This window comes from Hakea prostrata, chromosome 3 (genome assembly GCF_041222555.1).
Source record: "Hakea prostrata isolate BN-2017 chromosome 3, UWA_Hpros_2, whole genome shotgun sequence".
NCBI lineage: Eukaryota > Viridiplantae > Streptophyta > Magnoliopsida > Proteales > Proteaceae > Hakea > Hakea prostrata.
The window spans coordinates 8,914,362-8,938,043 of NC_142602.1; the positions used below are offsets into that span (position 1 = coordinate 8,914,362).

The window sequence follows — 23,682 nt, forward strand, 5'->3', positions numbered from 1 at the left end:
ACCACTCCTAAACCACCACCACCCCGTGGCCGGCTAGCCTCCCCGCCGCACCCCCCACGCGGCCCGACACGATCAACACGAATGGCATGAGGTCACTCAAGGACAGGGATGAGAAACGTAAATCAATCATCTGGAACAGCACAAGCACAATCGGATATGTTTCTTCTTTTTGTGACCTACAAATAGTTTCTATATTATAGAACAAACCGAGAGACATTCGACTCCCAGGGAATCATCAAAACACAACGAGATCAAGGACGGCTGCACCGCAACTACACAGAAGAAAACCAAAGCAAGTGCAGAAGAATGGGCAAACCAAGGAATCATGGATGACTAGAATTGTTAAACGTCGGACACGCGCCCCCAAAGCCAGGACCGAGAGAAAAAGACAGACAGGACGGCGGCCCCCAAACGAACGCAAATCAGAAATTTCAATTATTTTGCAATTTCAGCGACATACCAAACTATTTTTCTTCAATAATTTATTGTAGACAAATGTTACCAAATTATTTTTCATTCTTGACCAATAATGAATTGTTATACTTATTTCTTTTAAATAGTAATAATAGAAAATGAGAATTGATACCAAAAAGAGCCTTAATTACCCCAAGTTGTACATTTATAAGTCTCTCATTAATCGGCAACAATGCAATGATTAAACTTTAATTTGTGGAGGAAAACGACAGCATAAGGAAAAAGCACTGAAATGAAATTAGGGATTGCTTGAGAGAGACAAGATCACATTCCTTCAATGGGAAAGCGTGGATGGAACTGATACAACAAAGGCAACATATTTTATTTTAATGCATTTAATGTTTTATTTTCAACAAAAACAATAATAATAATAAATCTGGCCCTTTTTGTTGGTAGAATAATAAATAAATAAATCTGGCCTACGTGGTGCTTAGGAGGGAAGCCCTGAAAGGAAAACGTACAAATTACCGGGGCCTTTTTCCCAACGGTTTTATCTTAATTCCCAAGTAACGTGACATAGCTTCAACCTGACCACGTGGACAAGATACAACCGTATAAGAGAAATTTTTTTATCTTCATCAGAAAGACTCCAACAGAAAAGTGAGATGGACTTCAGCTCACTTTCTTTGGTAAGTAAGAACGAAGTTGAAAAGTTCAGTACCCGTCGTTAGATTTCGAGGCATTTCATTGTCGGAATACTTTTCGTAGCCGCTTCATTTCTATCAACAATCAATAGATTGGTGGAGAGGCAATATGAGATTGAACAATTGGTTGTAAGGCTTCAGCAGACATGAGTAGAGGTTCTCCCTCTACGTTGGAGTGGAAATTTTCTCAGGTCTTTGGAGAACGGGCACCGGGGGAGGATGCTCAAGATGGTTAGGATCTCTGGATTTCCCTGTTTTCTTTTCTGTTTTCCAGTTTAAAATTTGGATAACATTTACATGCAAATGCTTGAAATTGATGGATCACTTATGTTAGCAATTACGAGTATATTCATGTTATCCGATTGGTTGCTGAATCTATTAGTTACACAAATTTCTGGAATGCTATCGGATAAACTGTGTGATTCTAGGTTTACTTTTTATGGTTAAACATTTGGTATTGATTCTGCGAGCTTTGCGGTTTTCTCTAGTTGATATCATATCGTCGTTGGACTTTGACGCGAGTGGAGAATTCCTTGCCGCTGGAGATCGAGGTGGTCGTGTTGTGATTTTTGAGAGGACGGACGTGGATGACGTAAGTGGAAAGCATTTAGGTTTATTCTGAATGCATAGAAGAACTAATCGTGTCCTTTGAACTTGTTTTTACTGAGTAATTGAATTCCTTGATTTCAACCAGTTAAGGCCTAGGAAAAAGTTGGAGCAATTGGATTATTGTCCAATGGTTCGTCCTGAATATCGTTACAAAACTGAATTCCAGAGCCACAAACCAGAGGTATGTGCTGTGCTGATCCTCTATAGTCCAGAGAGTACACTTCTCATGTTTTCAAAAAATTGGCCTTGTATGTTTGTGCTTATAGTCTGCTTTCCAGATCCTGATGATGTTGCCTTTACTTTAGTTTGATTATCTGAAGAGTGTGGAAATTGAAGAGAAAATCAACAAAGTAAGGTGGTCTGTTACACTAAATAGTTCAATATTTATCCTTTCAGCAAATGATAAGACAATCAAGCTATGGAAGGTACTAATTTTGTCTTTTTCTTTTTTCCCCTAAAATTAATGTCTTGTTGAATCATACAAATGCATATCTCTGAAACTGCTGGGCAGTCCCCGTGATTCGTTTGTTTTAAATACTGTAGTATAAAGCAATCCTTGTGCACCACATGACCTTTTCTTTTCCTAAATCTGTTGTGGAGGTCAGCTTAAGGAACAAAAAGTAAAGAAAGTCAAAGAAATGGACCTGAATCCAATTGTGTGTTCAGAAAATGCACTTCTCGCTGAGAAGAGTTTCCTCACTGGGCAGCGGCCCCTATCTGTTTCTAATGGCAATTTTCTAGAGTGGACCAATGACATACAAAATGACACATTCCCATCATATCGAGAAGGGGTCACCAAGGTACTGTCTTCTGGAGTATAGATACAGAAAGCTTCTAGTGGTCATTTGATGAGCATTATTTCTTAGCTTTGTGACTTTGCTAGAGTGGCACCAGATTACGATGAGTTAGTTATATAAACAGATATCTAGCATTGGAGAGGCTGCCATTGCAAGATGCCGGAGGGTTTATGCTCATGCCCATGATTATAATATTAATTCTATCTCAAATAATAGGTAAACTTGTAGATTCTGTTCTTCCCTTTTTAATAGTTCAGTTCTCTTGTTTTGTGTCCTTGCAATAAGGAAAAGGGGCATAAAAGCAGAGTGTCCATCCTAATTTAGAACTTCTCCCCTCCTGCCATAGTATGTTTATTCCCATTTTGATTATAGATAGAGAAGTAGTGAGTTTAGTAGTTTCCAAATTGAAGTTCAGTTTTCATGTTGCTTCTCACATTTTTCTCTTGTTGCGTACCATCTGTGCAGTGATTGTGAAACATTTGTTTCTGCGGATGACCTTAGAATAAATTTATGGAACCTGGATATTAGTGATCAGTGTTTCAATATCATTGACATGAAACCAGCTCACATGGAGGATCTTATTGGTAATCTTTCTTTTCATCTTCCAAGTGGTATTTCCTTCCTGCCTCCTGGGTTTCTTTTTATCTTTTTTTATTTATTGGGCTGGAAAAGAGTCAAATATTTGTTTTTTTGTGTTCTCCCCCCCCCCCACCAACCCACCCAAAAAAAAAATAAAAAAAAATAAAAAGATTGATTAAGAATAGGACAACAATCCAATGGTTACAAAGTTATTGATGATGTAGTAGGATAGACAGTCTCCTCCCCCCCCCCCCCCTCCAAACAAATTTATATACTCATAGCCTTAGGAAACATTGTCAAAACAAACATTCAACTGAAATTAGATTTCCCAAATCTCTGGTATTCATGAAGTCAGAGATGTTGTATTAGTGTATGTATGGATAAAAGGATTTGGGACTATGGGAGGCAGATTTGCTTGAAGTGTTGTGACAATGGTCAAACATCATCGTATCCAAGTAGAACCAGTTGGGACATGGCAGGGTTGTTATCAATTTAATCCAAATCGTTGTGATGCCTGCTTTCAGTATTAATTGTGCTCACTTTGGGATTTTGGAGCTTATCTACCAGCCTCAAATTGCAATTTAGAATATTTTTGGGTGATCAGGTGACAACCATTGCAATATGAGTTGGTGACTATTGTTGGCTATTCCTGATGAATGCCTCTTTGATCTCTGTTTCCTGCTCTGTGTTTGTTGACTGGTTTCAGTACCTTCTGCTAATAGACATTTTTTTCTCAGAGGTCATAACATCAGCAGAATTCCATCCTGTTCACTGTAATCTCCTAGCATATAGCAGCTCTAGGGGTTTTATTCGTCTAGTTGACATGCGGCAGTCAGCATTGTGCGATCAGCATGCCAGGATGTGAGTTTATTCTTCATTGTAGGACCTCGAGACTAATAATGGCGTTCAGGTTTTGAATTCACTTGTCTATATACAATGACTTCTAGCTTAACACAAATTTGTAGCTTGTTAGCTTTCTCTTCCCCACACTGAAGCCCCCAGTAAATTAGACAATGCTAATGAAAGTGTCATAGATATTTACTTGGACTTTTGTCATATACAGATTCCAAGATCCTGAACCTCAAGGATCTAAATCATTTTTTACTGAGCTAATCAAATCTATCTCTGATATGAAGTTCGCCAGTGATGGAAGGCATATCTTAAGTCGTGATTATATGACCCTAAAGGTATTCTAGTAACGCCAACAACCCCCCCCCCCCCAAAAAAAAAAAAAAAAGGAAGAAAAATTTGTGAAGTTAATATTGTTTCTTCCAGAATTATTCATTTTATACTTTCTATCTCTATCATAATGAATGCAATGAATCTACTCTTTTCTTCTAAGTTCTTTTCTCCTACATAATTCTCTTTCTTTAAATTTTATTGATGGTGGTCTCTTTGCTAACACTGTCTTTCCTGTTTATATATATTTTCTATCTTGGCAAATAAATTTTTATTACTAAATAGACCAGTTTGCTTTTTGTAGCTTTGGGACTTGCATATGGAGGCTTCTCCAGTAGCAACTTTTAAAATTCATGAGTACCTTCGCCCGAAGGTAAGATTTATTTATTAATTTCCTCTGATTATCACTTGAAAACATAGCTGTAATTTTTGTGTGTCGAAATGACCTCTTTAGCTGATAATTCACTAGGCCTTCTATTTAAAAGAGTCATCCATTAGAATGTGCCCTTTAATGTCCATATACTTGTTTGGTTAACTTCACAAAGTCTATAAGAAGTTCTACAATACTGTGTTAGCTCATCAGTGCATTTCTGGGACAATTGTGAAAATTCCTCCAATTTAGTTCATCTGAGGTGCACATGTTTTCATTGAGGTAAGATGATGCAGGGGATTTACTTCCATACTCCTGTTAGGAAGGATAAAAGCAAAGAGGCCACTACTTGTGGCCATAGCAAAAACAGGGGGCCCCTTTTTGGTTTCCTGTCAGCCTGGGCCTTTTCTGCCCATCTTAGTGGTGCCATTACTAGCCCACAGCCAGCCTGAGCTTTAAGTTAATAACTTTTATTTTCATTATAGTTTTTCTCTTAGGCAACATCAACTACAAACCATAGCGTAGGTGGCTTTCTTTTTCTTTAATCTTTCTTGTTGACTACGTAAGCATTATACTTGTTTGTTTCTTAGCTAGGGAGCCTTTCATTCAAGTAACCAGTTTGTGGGCTATTTTTGGCCATCCAATGATTTCGAAGAATGAAGAATTAGCTTTTCCTCTATGCTTTTGAGAAAGGATGCTGCAGTGGGACTTAGTGAAGAGTGATAAACTCAAGGATTAGAGAGACTCGGATCTAGGCCTGTTGGTGGAAATCAAAGGACTTCTTTCTTTTCTGTTTTCCTTTCTCAAGTATGGGTTAATTTATCTACTGGTGTTTGTGATTGTTGTAGATTGTTTTATTTTGAGATTGAAAAGGTTCATGATATGCTTTTACAGTTTAATACTGTTTATATGCTGTTATGATTGAGATTTAAATTGCAGCATAGAACCACCATGATAAAGCTAGTGACAGCCCTGTTTTTGGACATTGTTTTGTGGACATCAATATTGTAATATTAGAGAATCTCACTAGAATGTCTATCCTCGTCTCTTGGGTGCTAAAGAAATCATCCCTGACCCCAAAGCAATAACCATAATCCTGTTTCATGGTTTCATAATATCCTTTTTTGACTGTTGACTTATGTTTGACAATTGAAACGTTGCTGTGTCACGGGGTGTATCTATTTTAATAGTCTGATAAATGACCATAATTTTGGCTTCATCCTTTAAAGTTCCAATGGGAGAAAGAGAGGATGGTGTTCCTTCGAAAATTATATTGGGAAAATTGTTGGTATCTATTATGAGGGAAGGGCTTGAAGTACTTTTACATTGCCTGCTAATTTTTGAATGTTTTGTCACTACGTAACTAGCAAAAGAAACTTCCATCTGCATGTTTTCATCCGAACATGCATATGATCTTCTCCCTCTTCCCAATAGATTTTTGTGCACTAACTGATTCTCATAAGAGGAGAATTCAGTTATCTTTTTTTTTAATTTGGTTGATATCATCTATGTCATCCTAAGTGACCAAGCGTATTACTTATTAACAATTGTTTCATGCATCTCTTCCATTTATATTCCAATTGCAGCAGGACACAGCCATACTGCATTCCCAGTTTCCACAGGCTGACAAAATTTGGTATCTTTTTCTTTTATCTGCAGGTATCTGATTTATATAACAATGATATGATTTTTGACAAATTTGACTGCTGTCTTAGTGAGGATGGGCTTCATTTCGCTACTGGTACTTACAGGTTTGTGCTCTTGATAGAATGCAACTGTAGGTGCATGTTAGCTCAGGGAAGAGGCTTACACAACCTAGTTTTCTCTTGCATTTCACCTGAACAATTGCAGCAGTGATGACTCTTGCACTTTATGTATGACTTAGCAATCTTTTTCGGGTTTTCTCTACACGGGATGGAAATGAAGATGGAACCATGCTAGAAGCTAGCAAAAATCCTTACTGGTATATGCTTTTTCCTGTTTTGATTTTTTTTGGTGCTTGTGAAAGTTAACCATATCTATTTTCATGTCTGATTCAATGATGATTGAGATGTGGATATCATTTTTGCCAAGAAATTTTTTTTTTTTTAATTTCAAATATGTCTGACTCCTCATGATCATGCAATAATGGCAATCCAGGCCTAATGGGCTAAAAAGAGAGAGTCCTTATTCATCACAGAAAAGGAACACACCTTTAACAAACCTGAACTCATATTTTAAAGGTGGTGCAATGGTTGGCGGACTACAGTTGTAGCCTGAGGTCAAAGGTATCGAGACAGGCTCTCAGCATAAATTGCTGGAGTGAGGTCATGTAGGAAAATTGCACCCCTCTACTCTGCTTGTGTGGAAGCCTTCAGCACTGGGTTTACACTTTTGATAGCTTTACTTCAGCTGATTGGGCCTGTGGGGAAACATTGCTGGCTAGTGTCATTGAGAATCTGTGCTAATGATGCATCATACTAAATGCTTCATAAATTAAACTGAAAACATAATAGCCTTTATCTCTTTTTACACTTGCTCATCAATCCCAACTGCAGAATATAAGAGAACCAGTGGACATTGTACTTAGTTTTTTTTGTACCCAGTAACCTAGCTTAAGCATTGTTACTTCCCAGTAAGATGCTTAGAGAATGTTGTTCATTTGATGGTGGATGACAAAATGTAGAAATACATCTATCCCCTTACTTGTCTCCAACTTTATACCCAACCAGGAAGCAACATCAGCATGCTACTTCTAGAGTTAGACGCACATCGCTAAGCAACCTCACACGTGGTCATTTCCGACAAGGTTGTTTCTATACTCTATATTCTTTTCCTTTTCCCCATTTTCTCATGTTGTATTCCTACTCAGATGTGTTTATTTGGATATGGCAGGACATGATTATTCAACCTACGAAGAAAATGGGGTTCCTTGTGACTTAGCTTCCAAGATTCTACATCTAGCATGGCATCCATCAGCTAACTTGATTGCTTGTGCTGCTGCAAATAGCTTGTACATGTATTATGCATAGTTCTTTTGAATTACTGTCGAAAGAGGACCTGGTTTAAAAATAATACTTCCAGTGTTTGAAATAAAGCTTATTGTTGTTGGTGTCGTAAGTTCTTATTGACACCCCATTCCCCTCTTTGTGGGTTACAGGACTCCCACCAAATTATATCAGGGAGTACAGGACTCCCGAAATTTTAAGTATAGCATGAAGTGCTAGCTTTGCGGTCAAATTAGCAGTTTTAGCATCAATTTGGTGGTTGTGTATTTACATTGGGTTCTATTCCATTTTTTGAAGGAAATTGAGGGCAAACTCATTTGATATTACAAATTCTTATAGATAATGATCTAACATCGTATGGGATTTCTATGCTCGCAGTCACTATTCCATAATTATTGCGTTAGCAATAACCGTTTTGGTATCACGGTTTAAAAGGGAGAAAGATCGATGTCTGGCTATGCAAAGTCTAGTTCCTTGCTATATTAATTTTTCTTCTGTTGTGAATTGATAGAGACACAGGGCGATAATGCATACAGTACACATTTAAGCACGGTAGTCTCTTCTAAAAAGGAATTAAAGAACCAAAAGCCTTATGATTTTGTTGGATTTTCTCAACCCCTCCATGACCAGCTAATCTTCTAATCTACTTACATGACAAATCTTTTTCACGTTTTTTTTTCTTTTCCTTTTGGCGGTTAAAAGGGTGGAAAGATGCGAATAAAAACATGAATCAAGATCTCTAAAGTAGAAGATTACATGAAACTACAAACACTGTATGTCTGTATGGGAAAGCAATTAAACAGACACCTCTAAAGACTGATTAATCATACAGTTAAAGACCTCATCTACCTTTTTCCAATAAGCTTATTTTTCAACAATTATTCATATTTTCTCTCTCACTGCAACCTGTGTTTTTTTCTTTTTCCCTCTATTTTTTCATAAGAATATTTAAGTACTCTCATGTAATTCAAGAGTACTTTTAAGTTTTAGGGGGAAAAAAAAAAAAAAAACCAAAGGATTAGATTAATATAGGTCTTATAAAAGTCGGGCTTTAGGGTTTTTTTTTCTGACAGGGAAATTTGATATTCATGTTTCAAAGTCTAAGTTCATCGCTCTATTATTGTCTCCTCTATTGTGAATTGATGGAGACACGGGGTGATAATGCATACCACACATTTAAGCAACGCAGTCTCTTCTAAAAAAGAATTAAGAACAAAAAGCCTTATGATCTTGTTGGATTTTCACAACCCCTCCATGGCTAGCTAATCTTCCAATCTACTTACATGACAAATATGTTTCACCTTTTTCTTTTCTTTTCTTTTTGATGGTTAAAAGGGTGGAAAGATGCTAAGAAAAGCATGGACCAAGATCCCTAAAGTAGATCGAAGATTACGAAAATTACAAGCACAGTACATGAAAGCAATTGAGAATATTTAAATTTATTTTTTTTAGCAAATTGTTCCAGCATGTCAAACAGACACCTCTAAAGACTGATTAGTCATACAGTTAAGACCACTTCTACCTTTCTCCATTAAGCTTATCCTCCAACAATTATTCATATTTGTTTTTCACTCTAATTTTTTTCTCCTCTATTTTTCATAAGAATATTTAGGTAATCTCATAAACTTCAAGTAAGAATATTTAGGTAATCTCATAAAATTCAAGAAAGAAAGAAAAAGAAAAAGAAAAAAAAAATATGAATCTTATCACTTTATTCATTTAGCCTTTGCCCTATTGACGGACTTAATATAATAGGCCGCACCCCCCAAAATGAATCTTATCACTTTACCAACCTTGTATTGACGGACTTTAGGGTATCTTAACTTTTCAAAAACTTTTACCCAAAAAAAAATTTCAATAACAAATAAGATGTCATTACTTTTAAAGTGTTAGAGCAATTTATTCTTTTTTTTTTTTTTCGATTTTCTTTTTCTACTAATGACATCATATTTATGAGAAAATTTTCCTTCATGCAAAGATGGTATACTTTTTCATTTTATCGTACATACAATAAAAACAACCGGTGGCACCAGAGCAAGGCAGCGATGTTTGGCCTCAGGTTCTTAATAATTCTTGCCCATCTCTCTGATCTTCACCCCACCAAAGCGAGCAGGTCCCTCGCTCATTTAAGAAAAACTAATACCCATGAACGTACAGAAGGATAAGCTCGAAGTAACCTTGAAGCCCTGTACCTAATAATATTATTTTTATGGCAACTAGGCAAGTTGTTGCTGAGCACTCAGTGATGATGGCAGCCCTAAACCATATTATCAAAGCTTGCCCATCTGCCGGCCTCCATTATAAAAGCTGCTCTCAAGTAGAAGAGATAGCGAGTAGCAACGAGAAACCCTAAAGCTTGCCTTCACTGTTTTCAATCTTTCTCAACGCCTTCCTCTTCTTCCTTTCCATGTTTTATGTTAATGTAATCGTTGATTTACAAGTTCTTTATTTCATTTTGTTTTGGTTTGGTTTTGGTGCAAATTACTTCCATCCGCATGCCACGACCATTGTTGACAGAGCGGCCATGTTTTGCACAGAATGATAAGCACTCACAAGTGCTTCTTCTGCTTCTGAATTTTCGTAAGAGGTTTTATGTGTATCTTTCACAAAAAACCCCAGGATTTTCAAGCATACATTATCTTATTTCTATACACTACTATTTTTGTTTTTTGTTGAGATAATTTCCTCTATATTTTTGTTATTCTGGGTTCGTTTATAAGGATGTGTTGACTACTGCTTCAGTTCTGGAGTCAGGTCCGGATAGCTCAGATCGATCATCTTCTGGCTTTTATTAATTCACTGGTTTGTAAATCCAAGTTTGTCTTTTGAAAAAGTTTCTTCACGTATTTATATGGTCTTTATTCCTTTTTTTGGTAAGATCACATGTCTTTATGGTCAAACTTTCAATGAACATGACCATATAGAAATCTCACGTTTCGCACCACACCAGACCCTTCTAGAATGAGAGCCCACCTCTTATAATCACAAACTGACCTAACTTCCTCTTTGAAACGTAGATCACAATTCCTCAGTTTGGCTTTGTTCCTTCTGCAAATCCATCGGTATCCCCTGTTTCTAGTTTCTGCTCTGTCCTTCCTCTTATACCAGCAGCTATGAACGTTGATTTAAGCTTGAGAGCTTATGAAGGCACGGGAGCAAATTCTAATCAGATTCCTATGGTTCAAATCGATTTAAAATATTGGTGGGTTTAAATCTTTGGTTTCTTTTCTTTCTCCCCCGCCGAACATTTTTTCATCAATCCAGATCGAGTTCCTCTTGCTTTTCCCAGATTCATATATCTAATTTAGAGAGTAACACGGATCGAGAAAAAGGAATGCAATTCGGTTAGAGATTCTCAACAATTTGATGGAACAAGAAACACAAACCCAGCAACGTAAATAAAGAAATCCAAAGGACAAATCTAGACATACTTTTTGAGTCCCCTAACTCCAAGGTTTGATTGGAAAATGCACTACATCACTCGCCACATCATAAAAAGAAAAGAACAACAACAAAATTGCAGTGAATAGAGGTCAAGATAGGTTTAGATTCTCTAAATAATTCAGAATTTTAGGTATTCCATGGCCAGGGGCCGGGGCCCCCAAAGGGGGGGGGGCCCCATGAACCCACACCAGAAGCACACAACGAAACACAAACCAACCAAAAACCAAAAACACCCCCCCAAAAAAAAAAGCAAAAAACCCAAAAAAAACCCCCCCCCCCCCCCCCCCCCCCCTAAACTCCATTAACGGTATCCACATGACTCAAATCATTACAACATTTGAATTTGAAGTGAATAGAGGCAACCCAGTCAAGAATAGAAGATCCAAGAAATTCAGCAGCATTAAGGTTAAGAGTTGAGAACCAAAAAAATAAAGCATATACCAAATATTCAAAAAAAAAATAAAGGAGTCGAAGAGCTATGTCTATCATATAATGTGTTGCTCAATGAAATGGCCTCATCGGCAACGGTCCTCTTTCCCATTTGTTTCTCTGTAGACTTGGGTGTTAGAGGATCGTGTTTCAATGGTGAATCTGACGTAGTAGTACTTGCGATGTCCATTATCAGATGCACGCTTCTTAGATTTCATTAAATTTTAGCCACTCAAAACACCATATGCACTTTTAACTTACTCAAATGAAGCAAAACCAATTTTTCTCCAAAATTAACAAATCATGTTTTGAGCAGTTGGGATTGAATAGAATCCATATAACATGCATCCAACCATGGCCACCACATATGCCACCAAGATGCACCACAAAAGTAAGATCCTGAGTTGGAAGTTGCAACGGGCCTTTTTAAATAACCCGGGTTCAGTCACTTGTCCATAGCCACTTGACCCGAGTTCACTTTTACAAATGCAAACGAAGGAACCTCTTGCTATTTGGTAGCGTTTTTAATTTGATTCTGATTTTCAATCCAAAATCCCAATTGTGTCGCTACATAGTGATGCATAAATCTGAGCATTTGTTTTACTGTATAGGCGTATATCAGAATTTTTCAGAAATAGACCATCCATTTTTCTCTGGAAGAAGGACACATATCCATCAGACCATCATCAGTCACATCCAAAGGTTGAAATAAGATTTAGAAGATAATTTTTAATTTAATCTCTAGATTTGAATGTGATTGATGGACATGTGTCCTTCATCCAAAGGGAAATGGATTGAAATGAACCTGATAATACTCTGGCGTGTACCTTAATCATATACTTAAACTAAGAAATATTAAAAGGAAATACAAAATAAAGATGATCCACATACCATACAATACAGATGGGCCGGGTGGCAGCATAAGTGGATAAAGGCACCGACCAAGTCGCACGAGTGGGGTACCACGTGCTAGAAGAGGACAAGGAATTAGCATTTATATCCCACTTAAAAGCGTAATACAGGTAACCAGAACAAACCCTTTTGGCCTTTGGGCCTTTTTATCCTTCCAAGCCCTTCCATTTCATCAACTCATCAACATGTGAACCCCATACAAATTATATTCCAATACCCATTACGAACTCATCCAACTAAAAAAACTACCTTCCATTCTCCATCAATTGACCCAAATACCCTCCCCCAACCTTCACCTACCAACATTGTAGTGCTGAGAGAGACTACACCCTTGCATCAGGGTTACTTTGGTAATTATGGGCTTTCAAAGCCAACCTTGTTGTGTCTTGTGTTGTTTTTTCTACCAACTTCCACACTAGACATCCATAACCATTCTGTTGCTGAAATGATTACTTCTTTCTTCTTTCATTCTGCATTCTACAGCTTTATCTAAACTTTTAATATTTAAAGACTACTTTAGTTTCAGTTTGGCTTTGTTAGAACTTGGCATGAAAACAACTTTGGAGAGAGTAAAGCCAAATCTATGTATCATTTGATGGGACATCTTCAAAAAAATAACTGTTAAATCAAAAGTGATTAAAGCCTTCTCCTATTGTAACCTTCCTCTATTTAAGCTGATTGTTTCCAGTGTTGAGCATCAACTGAAGTTCTAGCAAGAATTCATACTACTCAAGTAATCCAGGGATGAAGAAAGAAAAGCATTTCTCTCTTTTCTTTCTTCTGCTTCTGCTGAATGTAATACTGATTATGTTCTCATCCAGTTCAGTGGAAGCAAGAAAGGATCACAAGAAACATCAGCAACAGAAGAAAGGGTGTGGTAACAACCAAACTGTTGCTGGACCAGTTCATTCTCCTGTCCCTTCACCTGCTTCATCTCCTTCCTATGGTCCTCATCCTACTCAGTCAACAAAATTTTTTGATATATTGTCATTTGGAGCCAAGGCTGATGGAGTTTCAGATGACTCAAAGGTGAAACACCCCCCCCCCCCCAAAACAATACGGAGCATGGGAGTGAGGGAGAGAGAGAATTGTAAAATGTTCTAACTTATTGCAATGTGGGGGCTGAAACAGGCTTTTGAAGCAGCATGGAAAGCTGGTTGCAGGGTTCCTGGGGCCACAGTGAAAATCCCACCAAAACTCAGGTTCCTAGTCAAACCATTGACTCTCCAAGGCCCATGCATGCCTCACCTTGTTCTTCAGGTTTGTTATCCTTCGTCGCCCTTTAGTCCCACATACCCACCACCAAACCAAGCTTATCCAAAATGTTCTTCTTTATTGTTCAACTTGAGAAAGAGCGACAGAGCATTTGATCTGTTTCAAACTTCAAATTTTTCGAAAACACAGATAGATGGTACTCTCTTAGCTCCGCCAAAGGTGGGCGCCTGGCCGAAATCAAGCTTGTTTCAATGGATAAACTTCAAGTGGGTTCATAACTTCACAATCCAAGGAACTGGTACGGTTGATGGCCAAGGTTCTGCGTGGTGGAATCCCTCAGCAATCAACTATGTTCAGGTCAGTATGTTATAGAGATGCATTCCTTTCTCTTTAGTTCAGAAAAAATATGCATGCATGGAGCTGTATATATAACATCTTCTTCTCCCATGTTTCTTGCAGAAGAAATTCAAACATATACCAGATCTTAAACCAACTGTAAAAAGATTCTTTCTCAACCTTAACATAGTTTCTCATGTTCTTGTATCAAAGTTGCTGTGTAGGACAAATAGTATTTGGGTACCTTTTGCAGGCTTTGAGGTTCTATGCAAGCTACGATGTGACTGTTAGGGACATAACAATCATAAACAGTCCAGGGTGCCATCTAAAATTTGATAGCAGTGGAGGAGTTAAAGTTGGCAATGTCACAATCTCTTCACCAGGTGACAGTCCCAACACTGATGGCATTCACCTTCAAAACACCCATGATGTGGAAATAAAGGATTCCAACATTGGATGTGGTAAGAAAATGAAAGCCACCAATTCTTTATATGAATATTTATGTCAAAAGCTTTCCATTAATATTAATATCTTAATTGATGAGTGGTGGTTCTTGACAGGGGATGATTGTGTATCTATACAAACTGGGAGTAGTAATGTTCATGTGCATCATGTGAACTGCAGCCCTGGCAATGGTATTAGGTAAGCTCAAGTGAACTGCAACCTCAACATATTTTCTCATCTTCTTATATCATGTGTGTATGAGGAAATTTCAGTTTAGGAGGGCTAGGGAGGGACAAAGCTGTGGCATGTGTATCCGGCATAATCATTGAATACATCAATATTCAAAATGCTCTATCTGGTGTAAGGATCAAAACATGGCAGGTATAAATCCTTATCCATCAAAGCTTGAGATTAGTTGAGTAATTACAGATATAACTAGTTAAGCTAGTGGATATAAATTGATTTCAGGGAGGCATGGGGTCTGTGAAGAATGTTTCATTTTCGAACATCCAAGTCGTCGATGTGGAGGTTCCAATCATGATCGACCAGTACTACTGTGACAAGATGAAATCTTGCAAGAACCATACAGAAGCAGTGGCAATAACTGGAGTTCAGTACAATCAGATTACTGGGACATACTCAGTGCAACCCATTCATTTGGCATGTAGCAAAACTGTTCCGTGCATCAATGTTGATCTGATCGACATCCAGTTAAAACCATCATCAAGTTCTTCTGGGATTAAGCAGGGCCTCTGTTTGAACTCTTATGGAAAATCACAGGCACCTCTTGTTCCTTCAACCATGGATTACTGCTTGCGTAGGGGTGGTAGTTGGGCTAAGCAACCAGCAAGATCACATGAGCACTCCTGTTAGCATACTTAAGGAGAGACTTTTCTGAGCAATCAGCATAAGAACCACATCGATGAAAGATGAATGATAAAATGGTTCCATACGTAGGGGGTAAAGAGGACATTTTCAAGCAACATGGTTTTGAGACCAAATCCAAACATGCCTGCTCAGGAGCCAATATATTCACATCCTCTGCAACTCCTTGTAATACACCATTAGGATTGTGACACCATTAGGTTTCGAACTGGGCAGGCCACCCCTGAATGTACAAAAAGATTTTAAGGTATGGAATTTCCAACTGGTGAGGTGTGACCACTTATTTGGTTATGGGCCATTTTCCAATAAATTCTGTATTCTGTTGTATTGTCTCTCTATGCCTCGCTTTTGTTTTGATGATTGGGCCTTGGGACTGTGCGTGCGCCGTCCAAGTACAGAAAAGCTGAAGTTGCAGCCTATTAATCTTAACCAAGTAGGCAGTAGCATTCTTTTTATTCTCTTTCCTTTTTACCTCCTCAGCTTTTTCATTTCATTCAGAGCCTTCAAACCATTGCATTTTTGTACGAAAAAGCTGATTTGCTGGAGCACTTACTCCACTAAGAACTCCCCTGTTTTTCTTATTCAAGTTGCATTAAACTAAGGCGAAAAATGAAACACCCATAGCTTTCACCCCTCCGCCACAATGAATAGGTACCATACCGAATTTTGATCCTTGATCCCCATGGAAGGATTTAAGTGCCAAATCAATGGTGTACCAGGGGGGAAAAAACCCCGTCTTAGACAAAAATTTCAGTGCTAGGCTAATCTCCTTGGATATCTTCAATGGGGGAAAATGAGGTTTCAATGTTTGTTTCGGCTTTCCATGGAGCTTCAGAAGCAAAAGAGTCCTCTGACTGGGGCTTATGGTGTCACCAAACAAATGCATTTAAATCCATTAAATACCAGGAGCTCTGAATGATTTCTGATAAATAATATCCCACCAGATAAGAACTAAGCAATGGCATTCATGTGTTCATAAAATCTGAACTTCAAAATCACCACTTCGACTAGTAACCATCATCTCAGACATCAATAGTTCCAAAACCCTAACTATATCACACAAATGTGAGTGGCACCCGTCAGAATAAAAAGAATGGACATGATCCCTCACCTCAATCCAACTGCACCCACCAATTTTCTTCAATCCTTTCTCCCTCATTAATTTTCTCACCCTCGAAACATCACTCCATCTCCCAGCCGAAGCATATATATTTGACAGTAAAACATAACCAGCTGAGTTCTCCTCAAACAATTCCCAGATCTTCTTAGCAGTCCTTTGTGCTATTTCCTCATTCTTATAAACACTACAACCACTCAATAGAGCAGCCCAAGCATTAGCTTCAGGTTGAAAAGGCATTGCTTTAATGAAATTTTCAGCCTCTCTGAGGCGCCCTGATCGTGCCAGCAAATCAACAATGCAAGTATAGTGTCTACCAGTTGGCTTTATGCCATAGACCTTTTCCATTGACTCAAAGTACGTAAAACCTTTCTCAACCAATCCAAAATGAGAACAAGCAAAAAGAACAGCTAAGAACATAAGCCCAGAAGGAGCCACATTCGATGTTCTTTCCATTTCCTCAAATAGAGTAAGAGTCTCCTCTATGAACCCATTATCTGCAAGGCCTTGAATCATTGCAGTCCAAGAGACCTCATTCTTCTCAGGCATTTTATTGAAAACCCGCTTAGAACTTTCAATGTCCCCAGATTTTGCATACATATCTGTAAGTGCAGTCCCGGTGAAGAGCTCATACTGAATCCCAAGTTTGACAGCCTTTCCATGAATATTCTTGCCTTTCTCTAGGTAGGCCAAGCTTGAACAAGCACTCAGGACGCTAGAAAATGTAGAATCATTTGGATTTTCTCCAGACAACAACATCTGGTTGAAAACCTCCAACACCTGATGACACTGTCCATTTTGTGCATAACTAGAAATCATTGAATTCCACGAGATAGTATTTCTCTCGGGGATCTGCTCAAACAACTCCTTAGCTTCTTCTAGTAGGCCATTCAGACCATACCCTGCAACCATAGAATTGCAACATACCACGTTCCTCTCTGAAATCAATTCAAAGACAAGACGTGCATCCAGAGTCTTTCCACATTTGCAATACATGTCGATCAGAGGACCACCTATAAAGACATCCCTTTCCATTCCAGTTTTGATAACATGTCCGTGAACATTCGTCCCTGGTAGTAAACCCTTTGTGCTACCCAATACACTAAGGATGCTAGAATAACAAGAGATATTTGGTCGAAATCCAATGTGAAGCATGTCTACAAAGAGTTTAAGTGCTTCTCTGGCATCCCCACCTTGGGCATACCTTGCAATCATTGCACTCCAAGAAACTTCGTTTCTCCCAGGCATCTTGTCAAAAATCCGACGTGCCTCTAACAATTCCCCCATCTCAACGTACAAGTCGAGAATTGCAGTCCAAGAAATTACATCTCTGATCTCCATCCGATCGAAAACTCTCCTTGCCAAGTTGAATTCACCCATCCTTATGTAAAATGTTATTAAAGCATTACAAACAGATAAATTGTCCTCAAAACCCAATTTAACAATCAATCCGAAAATACTCCTGCCTAATTCAAGACCATGCAACCCAATGCAAGCTCCAAGAATGGAAGTAAAGGTCACATTGTTTGGCCTGGTGCCATGCTCAAGCATTTTACAGAAATGATTCATGGCTTCAACATTTGATCCATGCCGAACATACCCACTAATCAATGCTGTCCAGGAAACCACATTCTGAAACGGGTTCTTCTCAAAATACCACAATGACTCATCCACTCTTCCAAACTTCATAAACCCCGCAATCAACGCAGTCCAGCTGACTTCATTTCTCTCGGGCATTCTATCGAACAACTGACGAGCTGCTTCTAGATTGCCCTGCTGGACGTGGGACGTGATAATGCAATTCCAAGCAACAACATCAAATCCACCAAATTCTCTGAGGATCTCCTTAACTTCAATATCTGTCTTGCAATTCAAGTACATGATCAGTAGCTTAACGCTTATATATCGATCTGAGGAGATGCCCATTTTGATCAAATGTCCATGAAAGGCTCTCCCTTCTCTGATGTAGCCATGAGAGGAGAGGGTCTTTAAGACGGAGATACAAGTTTCTACATAAGCCAAGAAGGCTGTTCTGGTATTGATGGCCATGAGACTTGCAATTGTTTTCCCCAGATTGTTTTCTAGAGAAGTAGTTAGGGTACTTGATGAGAAAATGGGCAGAAATCGGTAAGGAAACAACTGAAATTTCTGCCATTTCCCCTGATGAAGCTTCTTGAAAAATGGGAAGTTTCTCAAACCGACTACCATAATAGAAAAGCATCCTGCTCAATCAGGCTCCTCTTCGTTTGGACAAGAAGGGCAATTATTACGATTTATGATTTTCTTTTTGGTAGAAATTATTGGTAACAGCGAATTGAACTAGCATCCAAAATGAAGGCCCGCACCCTATTTTATGTTTGAAAAGCACAAAGATACCAAAAATTGGATTTTCGTTAGTTAAATTACTGTTTATTTTAAAAAATATCTCTATAATAAACAGTATCCGAAAGGTTTTCAGTGACAAATTAAAACAATGTATCCAATGAAAATCCAATTTTGAAGTATTTGTGCTTTTTAAACATAAAGTGAAGTGTCAGTGCTTTAAGGCTTACATTTTAAGGTGTCAGTGCAATATACTCTATTATTAGTGATAGATATAATAAAACAAGGGTAATTTTCATCTGGACCCCCTGAGGTTTGGCCTATGTCATTTTCAGTCCAAAAAAATTGAGACTTTGCATCTAACTCCCCTGTACTATAGAAAGGACAAATCATCAAATCTATGACGAATTTGTCCTTTTTTTAATTTTTACATTTTAAAGGGTTAAAGTTTATTAATTTACAAAATAAGACCCTCCATTACCCGATTCCCAAATTCCTGGTTTTACCAATTTTAAATCATTATTTTCCTAAAAAGTTCAACCCTATAAACCAAAAAGAAAAAACAATCAACAACAAATCCCTGATAGAGCTTCACATATTAAAAGAACACAACGAACAAAGAAATCCAAAACCAAAATCTAGGGTTTTACGAGTATCTAAAAACCAAAAACACAAAAGAAATAAAATAGTGGAGGAGAAGAAGTGGAATATGTTTCGTGCATATCTTTTTTTTTTTTTTCTTTCTTTTTTTTTTTTTCTCCAGTAAACTGAAAACAATTTACTTTTTCTTTATTCCCAAGCCCCTTGTCTCACTAGCCGCTCTTCTCTCACTGGCCCGTTCTCTCTCTCCCTTCTCCCTTCTCTCTTCTCTCTCTCAGTTTATTCCCAAGCCCCTTCTCTCACTAGCCACTCTTCTCTCTTCTCTCTGAGTTTGGCTCCTATGACAGAAGCGATGGAGATGGAAAATCAGGAAATTATTGGTAAAATAAGTGGGTAAAATGAATTTAAATGTGAGTAGCAAATAAGAATTTAGAATTCATAGAACTAGGGATTTGGGAATTGGGTAATGAAGGAGGGTTTGATTTTGTAAATTTAATAAATTTTAACTCCTTAAAATGTAAATATAAAAAAATTTAAATTAAAAAAAATAAGAATAAGGGCAAATTCGTCATAGAAGTGATAATTTGTCCTTAAATTGACTTTTTTCATAGTACAGGGGAGGCCGATGCAAAATCTTAATTTTTTTGGACTAAAAATGACATAGATCAAACCTCAGGGGGTCCAAATGAAAATTACCCTATAAACAATTGGAGTCTGAGTTAGATGAGAAGTGAAAATCTCAATAGACCCCATCCTCTAATATATAATTCAAAAGCAGGGGAGTTGCCTCGGGCTCTTTGCAAACAAGGGCGGAGCCAAGACTTAATATTGAAAGAAATTAAATAATAATTACAAAATTTCTTTGATTATTGAAGGTCATACTATGAAGTGATTATGCATTCTGGGGCTGGATACTTATAATTTAAATATAAGATAGTGTTTTACTTTGAATTTTAAAGAAATGTAAATTCTTTCTTTTAAACTCTTCATTTCAAACTATGAGATAGACATTGGTTTTCTATCAACTTTACAACCCCTAGGCTGCGTTTGTTTGCTGGAATAAAGGTGGGGTGGGAAAAAAGGGTGGGAAAATTCTTGAAAAGAGTGTAGATTTCTTACTTTCCTTTAAATCCCAAAATAATAGATTGTTTGGTTGTTTGGGGTGAGAAAGTGGGAGACAAGTTTCTTGAATCAAGAAAACTTGTCTGCTGATGTGACAGCCCAACTTTCCCACTCCATGCCATTTTAAAACCCCACATATATGGTGGAACTTTGTGAAAAAGTTGGAAAAAGTAAAAAGTAGGACCCACCCCTACAAATTTTTTACAAAACTTTTTCTTTTCCTTTCCTTCTTCCTCACCCCACAACATATGGGACCCACATTTTTTTTTTCCACTTTTTTTTTCCCACCCCACCTTTGCAAACAAACGCAGCCCTAGGGATTAATTAAAATATTGATAGAGCGAACCAGACCAAAAGGACTTCAACTTGAAATCCAAGTAACAAGACACGTGATGAATTTGAACTCCATTAATCTATCTTTTATCATCTTGGTTTGTTTTTCCAATAAACCGTCTTTGTTTTCTTTTGGCAAGACATACAAGACCGTACTCTAACTTGAGACCCAAGTAACATGAACAACCTCTATATTCAATTTTAAATATTTTTTCTTTCTAAGATTTAGTTCAACTTGGGTCACAAGTAACCTAGTTTGACTCGCCACCATACTCTTAACATCATTTTACATTTTCCATTATCATTTGGTGATCTTACATGGTGGTCATGTTTTGCTTTTAGAAAAGATTTTGAATGCTATAATATTGTAAGTGGTGATAAAGGGTCGCCGTCAAAGGTGACTTCTGTCAATATGAGTCGCCGTGTGACTTCTGTCAATATGAGATATGGGTTATTGAAGCTAAAAGAGTATATATATAACCATCGAGATGTCTTACAAGAATACCAAATGAAGCTGCTTGGTTTGCATGTTCACCATTTGATCATGGAACCATTCCTCCCATCTCATGTACTAGGAGAATTTGTTGCCTTTGTCTTGTTATGTTACTGCATTTACAGATACAGAACAAAAAGAAGGGAAGTTCCAACACCATCTGGGGCTTTGCCAGTCGTTGGCCATCTCCATTTGTTTAGAGGGCAAAGCTCATCGCTTCCACGAAAATTCGGAGCTATGGCTGACAAGTATGGCCCAGCCTTCATGCTCAGACTCGGCGTACATCCCTCCTTGGTTGTGAGCAGCAAAGAGTTGATCAAGGAGTGCTTCACCACCAACGACAGGGCTTTTGCTACACGCCCTGATTTTGCTGCAGGTAAGTACTTAGGTTTTCACTATGCTGTCTTTGGGTTTTCTCCATATGGACCATATTGGCGTGAGATGCGTAAGATTACCACTCTTCAGCTGCTTTCCACTACCCGTCTTAACAAGCTTAGGCATTTGAGGATCTCTGAAATAGATATGTCCATCAAAGAATTGTTTTCACTCTGGGCTGCCGAGGACAACAGTGCTAGACCTCTAAAGGTAGAGATGAACCAATGGTTTGAACACCTTACTTTCAATGTCATAACCAAAATGGTTGCTGGGAAACGTTATTATGGGAACAATGTTGATGTTAGAGACGAGGTTGATGCCCAAAGGTTTCATAAAGTGATTTCCCAAATGATGTATCTGACTGGGGTGTTTGTTCCATCTGATGCAATACCCTGTTGTGAATGGTTGGACTTGGGAGGACATGTGGGCGCCATGAAATCTACTGCTAAGGAAGCAGACTCCATAGTTGGAGATTGGCTAGATGAACACCGGCGTCGGAAGATGAATAAGAAATTGTCGTCATCTTCTCCAAATGAAGAAGAGCTCGACTTCATTGATGTGATGCTATCCATATTTTCAGAAGACAATCCAATGTTTGGTTACGACCGTGATACTGTCATCAAGGCGGCTGCACTGGTATGTACATTTTATTTTGCTATCAAATTTTTAAAGTCTTTCATGCATGTATATTTAGTAATACCATAACGTCCAAATAGCTTTGCTTTGCTTGTTGGGATTCACCATACTGAACCCCACAGTTGCCTTAGTCAAGGTACCTCATTTCTCTCAGGACTTTCGTCAAACAGCTAACAAGCTGCTTCAGATTGCCTAGCTTGACTTTTGGGGTTTCTTTATTCTTGGCTTACAACTTGCCAAATCCCTGACCTTTCTGATGATCTGTCCATTTTCATTATGCACAGCAACTCATTAGCAGGTGCCTCTGACTCCACCTCCGTCACCCTGACATGGGCATTGTCTGTACTATTAAACAATCGTCAAGTGCTGAAAAGGGCCCAAGAAGAATTGGACGCTCACGTTGGTAGAAATAGATTTGTTGAAGAGTCAGACATCAAGAATCTAGTGTATCTCCATGCAATTGTAAAAGAAGTTTTACGGCTATACCCTGCTGCACCTATAGCCATGGCACATAAAGCCATTGAAGACTGCAAAGTGGGTGGTTACGTTATCCCCAGGGGAACAAATTTGCTTGTCAATATATGGAAGCTTCATCAAGACCCTCATGTGTGGTCAGATCCTCTTGAATTTAAACCAGAGAGGTTTCTGACTACTCACGCAGAAGTAGACGTTATGGGTCGAAATTTTGAGTTCATCCCTTTTGGATCAGGCATACGATCATGCCCAGGAATCACATTTGCCAAACAAGTCGTGCACTTGACTCTCGCTCGTCTCCTACAAGGTTTCACCATGGACACCCCTTCACAGCAACAAGTAGACATGACTGAAGGCTCAGGCATCACAATGCCCAAAGCAACTCCACTGGAAGTGCTTCTCATTCCACGACTTCCTCCTCAGCTCTATCAAGATTAAATAGAATAATTAGAGCAGAAAAGGAGTCGTTCTTAATCTGTTGTTTCGAATGTCTTAATTATTTACGTATGAATAAAATCCACGTATGGATCCGTTTTGTTTTTTGAGGAAATCATGGAAATTGCTTGGGAGATCCCGAGTTTTTATATCGACCCTCTATTTTCAAAAAGCGTATTTCTACACTTTTGAGAAACGGATTTGCAGCAATGAAGTCGAGCCCCAAATCATTGCCCATTAAGAACAAAATCCCTAATTTATGGACTCATCAAACAGCATTATGCACCATAATCAACACCACGATTTTCTTAAGGCCTGTTTGGTTACATGAATCCAGAGATTTGAAATCTCTAGATTCATGAATACAAAATTTATACCAGTTTGGTTGTAAAAATTCTTAAATTCATAAAATGTAAAGATTCAATTTTTTGCACTGAAAACGTAAATCTGTAAATTTATGGGTATGGGGAG

General features: G+C 38.1%; 4 protein-coding genes across 6 annotated transcripts; 3 read left to right on the forward strand and 1 right to left on the reverse strand.

The window, feature by feature from the left end:
* Window positions 1–1,082: 1,082 nt before the first annotated feature.
* Window positions 1,083–8,102, forward strand: LOC149020648 (serine/threonine protein phosphatase 2A 55 kDa regulatory subunit B beta isoform-like). Of its 3 annotated transcripts, XM_089148864.1 has the most exons (14): window positions 1,083–1,349; window positions 1,607–1,710; window positions 1,813–1,908; window positions 2,033–2,152; window positions 2,333–2,527; window positions 2,649–2,740; window positions 2,990–3,108; window positions 3,841–3,964; window positions 4,167–4,290; window positions 4,587–4,655; window positions 6,312–6,403; window positions 6,538–6,615; window positions 7,364–7,440; window positions 7,527–8,102. In XM_089148864.1, exons 1-14 carry the CDS (start codon window positions 1,265–1,267, stop codon window positions 7,661–7,663), a joined length of 1,512 nt encoding a protein of 503 aa, XP_089004990.1. In that variant the 5' UTR covers window positions 1,083–1,264; the 3' UTR covers window positions 7,664–8,102. The 3 variants fall into 3 exon arrangements, 2 of the variants coding, with proteins under 2 accessions (XP_089004990.1, XP_089004991.1); XR_016172230.1 differs by lacking the exon at window positions 7,527–8,102 and having other exon boundaries at window positions 6,504–6,615; window positions 7,364–7,384; XM_089148865.1 differs by lacking the exons at window positions 7,364–7,440; window positions 7,527–8,102 and having other exon boundaries at window positions 6,504–6,627.
* Window positions 8,103–13,021: 4,919 nt separating this feature from the next.
* On the forward strand, window positions 13,022–15,478 carry LOC149020649 (Pectin lyase-like superfamily protein). The gene is made up of 8 exons (XM_089146960.1): window positions 13,022–13,453; window positions 13,556–13,684; window positions 13,829–13,996; window positions 14,099–14,134; window positions 14,229–14,436; window positions 14,536–14,617; window positions 14,692–14,800; window positions 14,888–15,478. Exons 1-8 carry the CDS (start codon window positions 13,169–13,171, stop codon window positions 15,290–15,292), a joined length of 1,422 nt encoding a protein of 473 aa, XP_089003086.1. The 5' UTR covers window positions 13,022–13,168; the 3' UTR covers window positions 15,293–15,478.
* Window positions 15,479–15,881: 403 nt separating this feature from the next.
* Window positions 15,882–18,665, reverse strand: LOC149020650 (pentatricopeptide repeat-containing protein At2g13600-like). Its single transcript, XM_089146961.1, has one exon. The coding sequence runs from the start codon at window positions 18,627–18,629 to the stop codon at window positions 16,278–16,280; it is 2,352 nt and encodes a 783-aa protein (XP_089003087.1). The 5' UTR covers window positions 18,630–18,665; the 3' UTR covers window positions 15,882–16,277.
* Window positions 18,666–21,320: 2,655 nt separating this feature from the next.
* On the forward strand, window positions 21,321–23,316 carry LOC149020651 (vinorine hydroxylase-like). The gene is made up of 2 exons (XM_089146962.1): window positions 21,321–22,306; window positions 22,598–23,316. The coding sequence occupies exons 1-2, from the start codon at window positions 21,343–21,345 to the stop codon at window positions 23,212–23,214; spliced, it is 1,581 nt and encodes a 526-aa protein (XP_089003088.1). The 5' UTR covers window positions 21,321–21,342; the 3' UTR covers window positions 23,215–23,316.
* The last annotated feature ends 366 nt before the right edge of the window (window positions 23,317–23,682 follow it).

Bases quoted from the DNA above. Each gene is read 5' to 3' on its own strand.
- LOC149020648 (XM_089148864.1), top strand. From the start codon at position 1,265: ATGAGTAGAGGTTCTCCCTCTACGTTGGAGTGGAAATTTTCTCAGGTC. The intron at 1,350-1,606 runs GTTAGGATCTCT...GGTTTTCTCTAG, and splicing joins GGGGGAGGATGCTCAAGATG to TTGATATCATATCGTCGTTG. The intron at 6,404-6,537 runs GTTTGTGCTCTT...TGTATGACTTAG, and splicing joins TTCGCTACTGGTACTTACAG to CAATCTTTTTCGGGTTTTCT.
- LOC149020649 (XM_089146960.1), top strand. From the start codon at position 13,169: ATGAAGAAAGAAAAGCATTTCTCTCTTTTCTTTCTTCTGCTTCTGCTG. The intron at 13,997-14,098 runs GTCAGTATGTTA...TGTTTCTTGCAG, and splicing joins CAGCAATCAACTATGTTCAG to AAGAAATTCAAACATATACC. The intron at 14,437-14,535 runs GTAAGAAAATGA...GGTTCTTGACAG, and splicing joins GGATTCCAACATTGGATGTG to GGGATGATTGTGTATCTATA.
- LOC149020650 (XM_089146961.1), bottom strand. From the start codon at position 18,629: ATGGTAGTCGGTTTGAGAAACTTCCCATTTTTCAAGAAGCTTCATCAG.
- LOC149020651 (XM_089146962.1), top strand. From the start codon at position 21,343: ATGGAACCATTCCTCCCATCTCATGTACTAGGAGAATTTGTTGCCTTT. The intron at 22,307-22,597 runs GTACATTTTATT...GCAACTCATTAG, and splicing joins CAAGGCGGCTGCACTGGTAT to CAGGTGCCTCTGACTCCACC.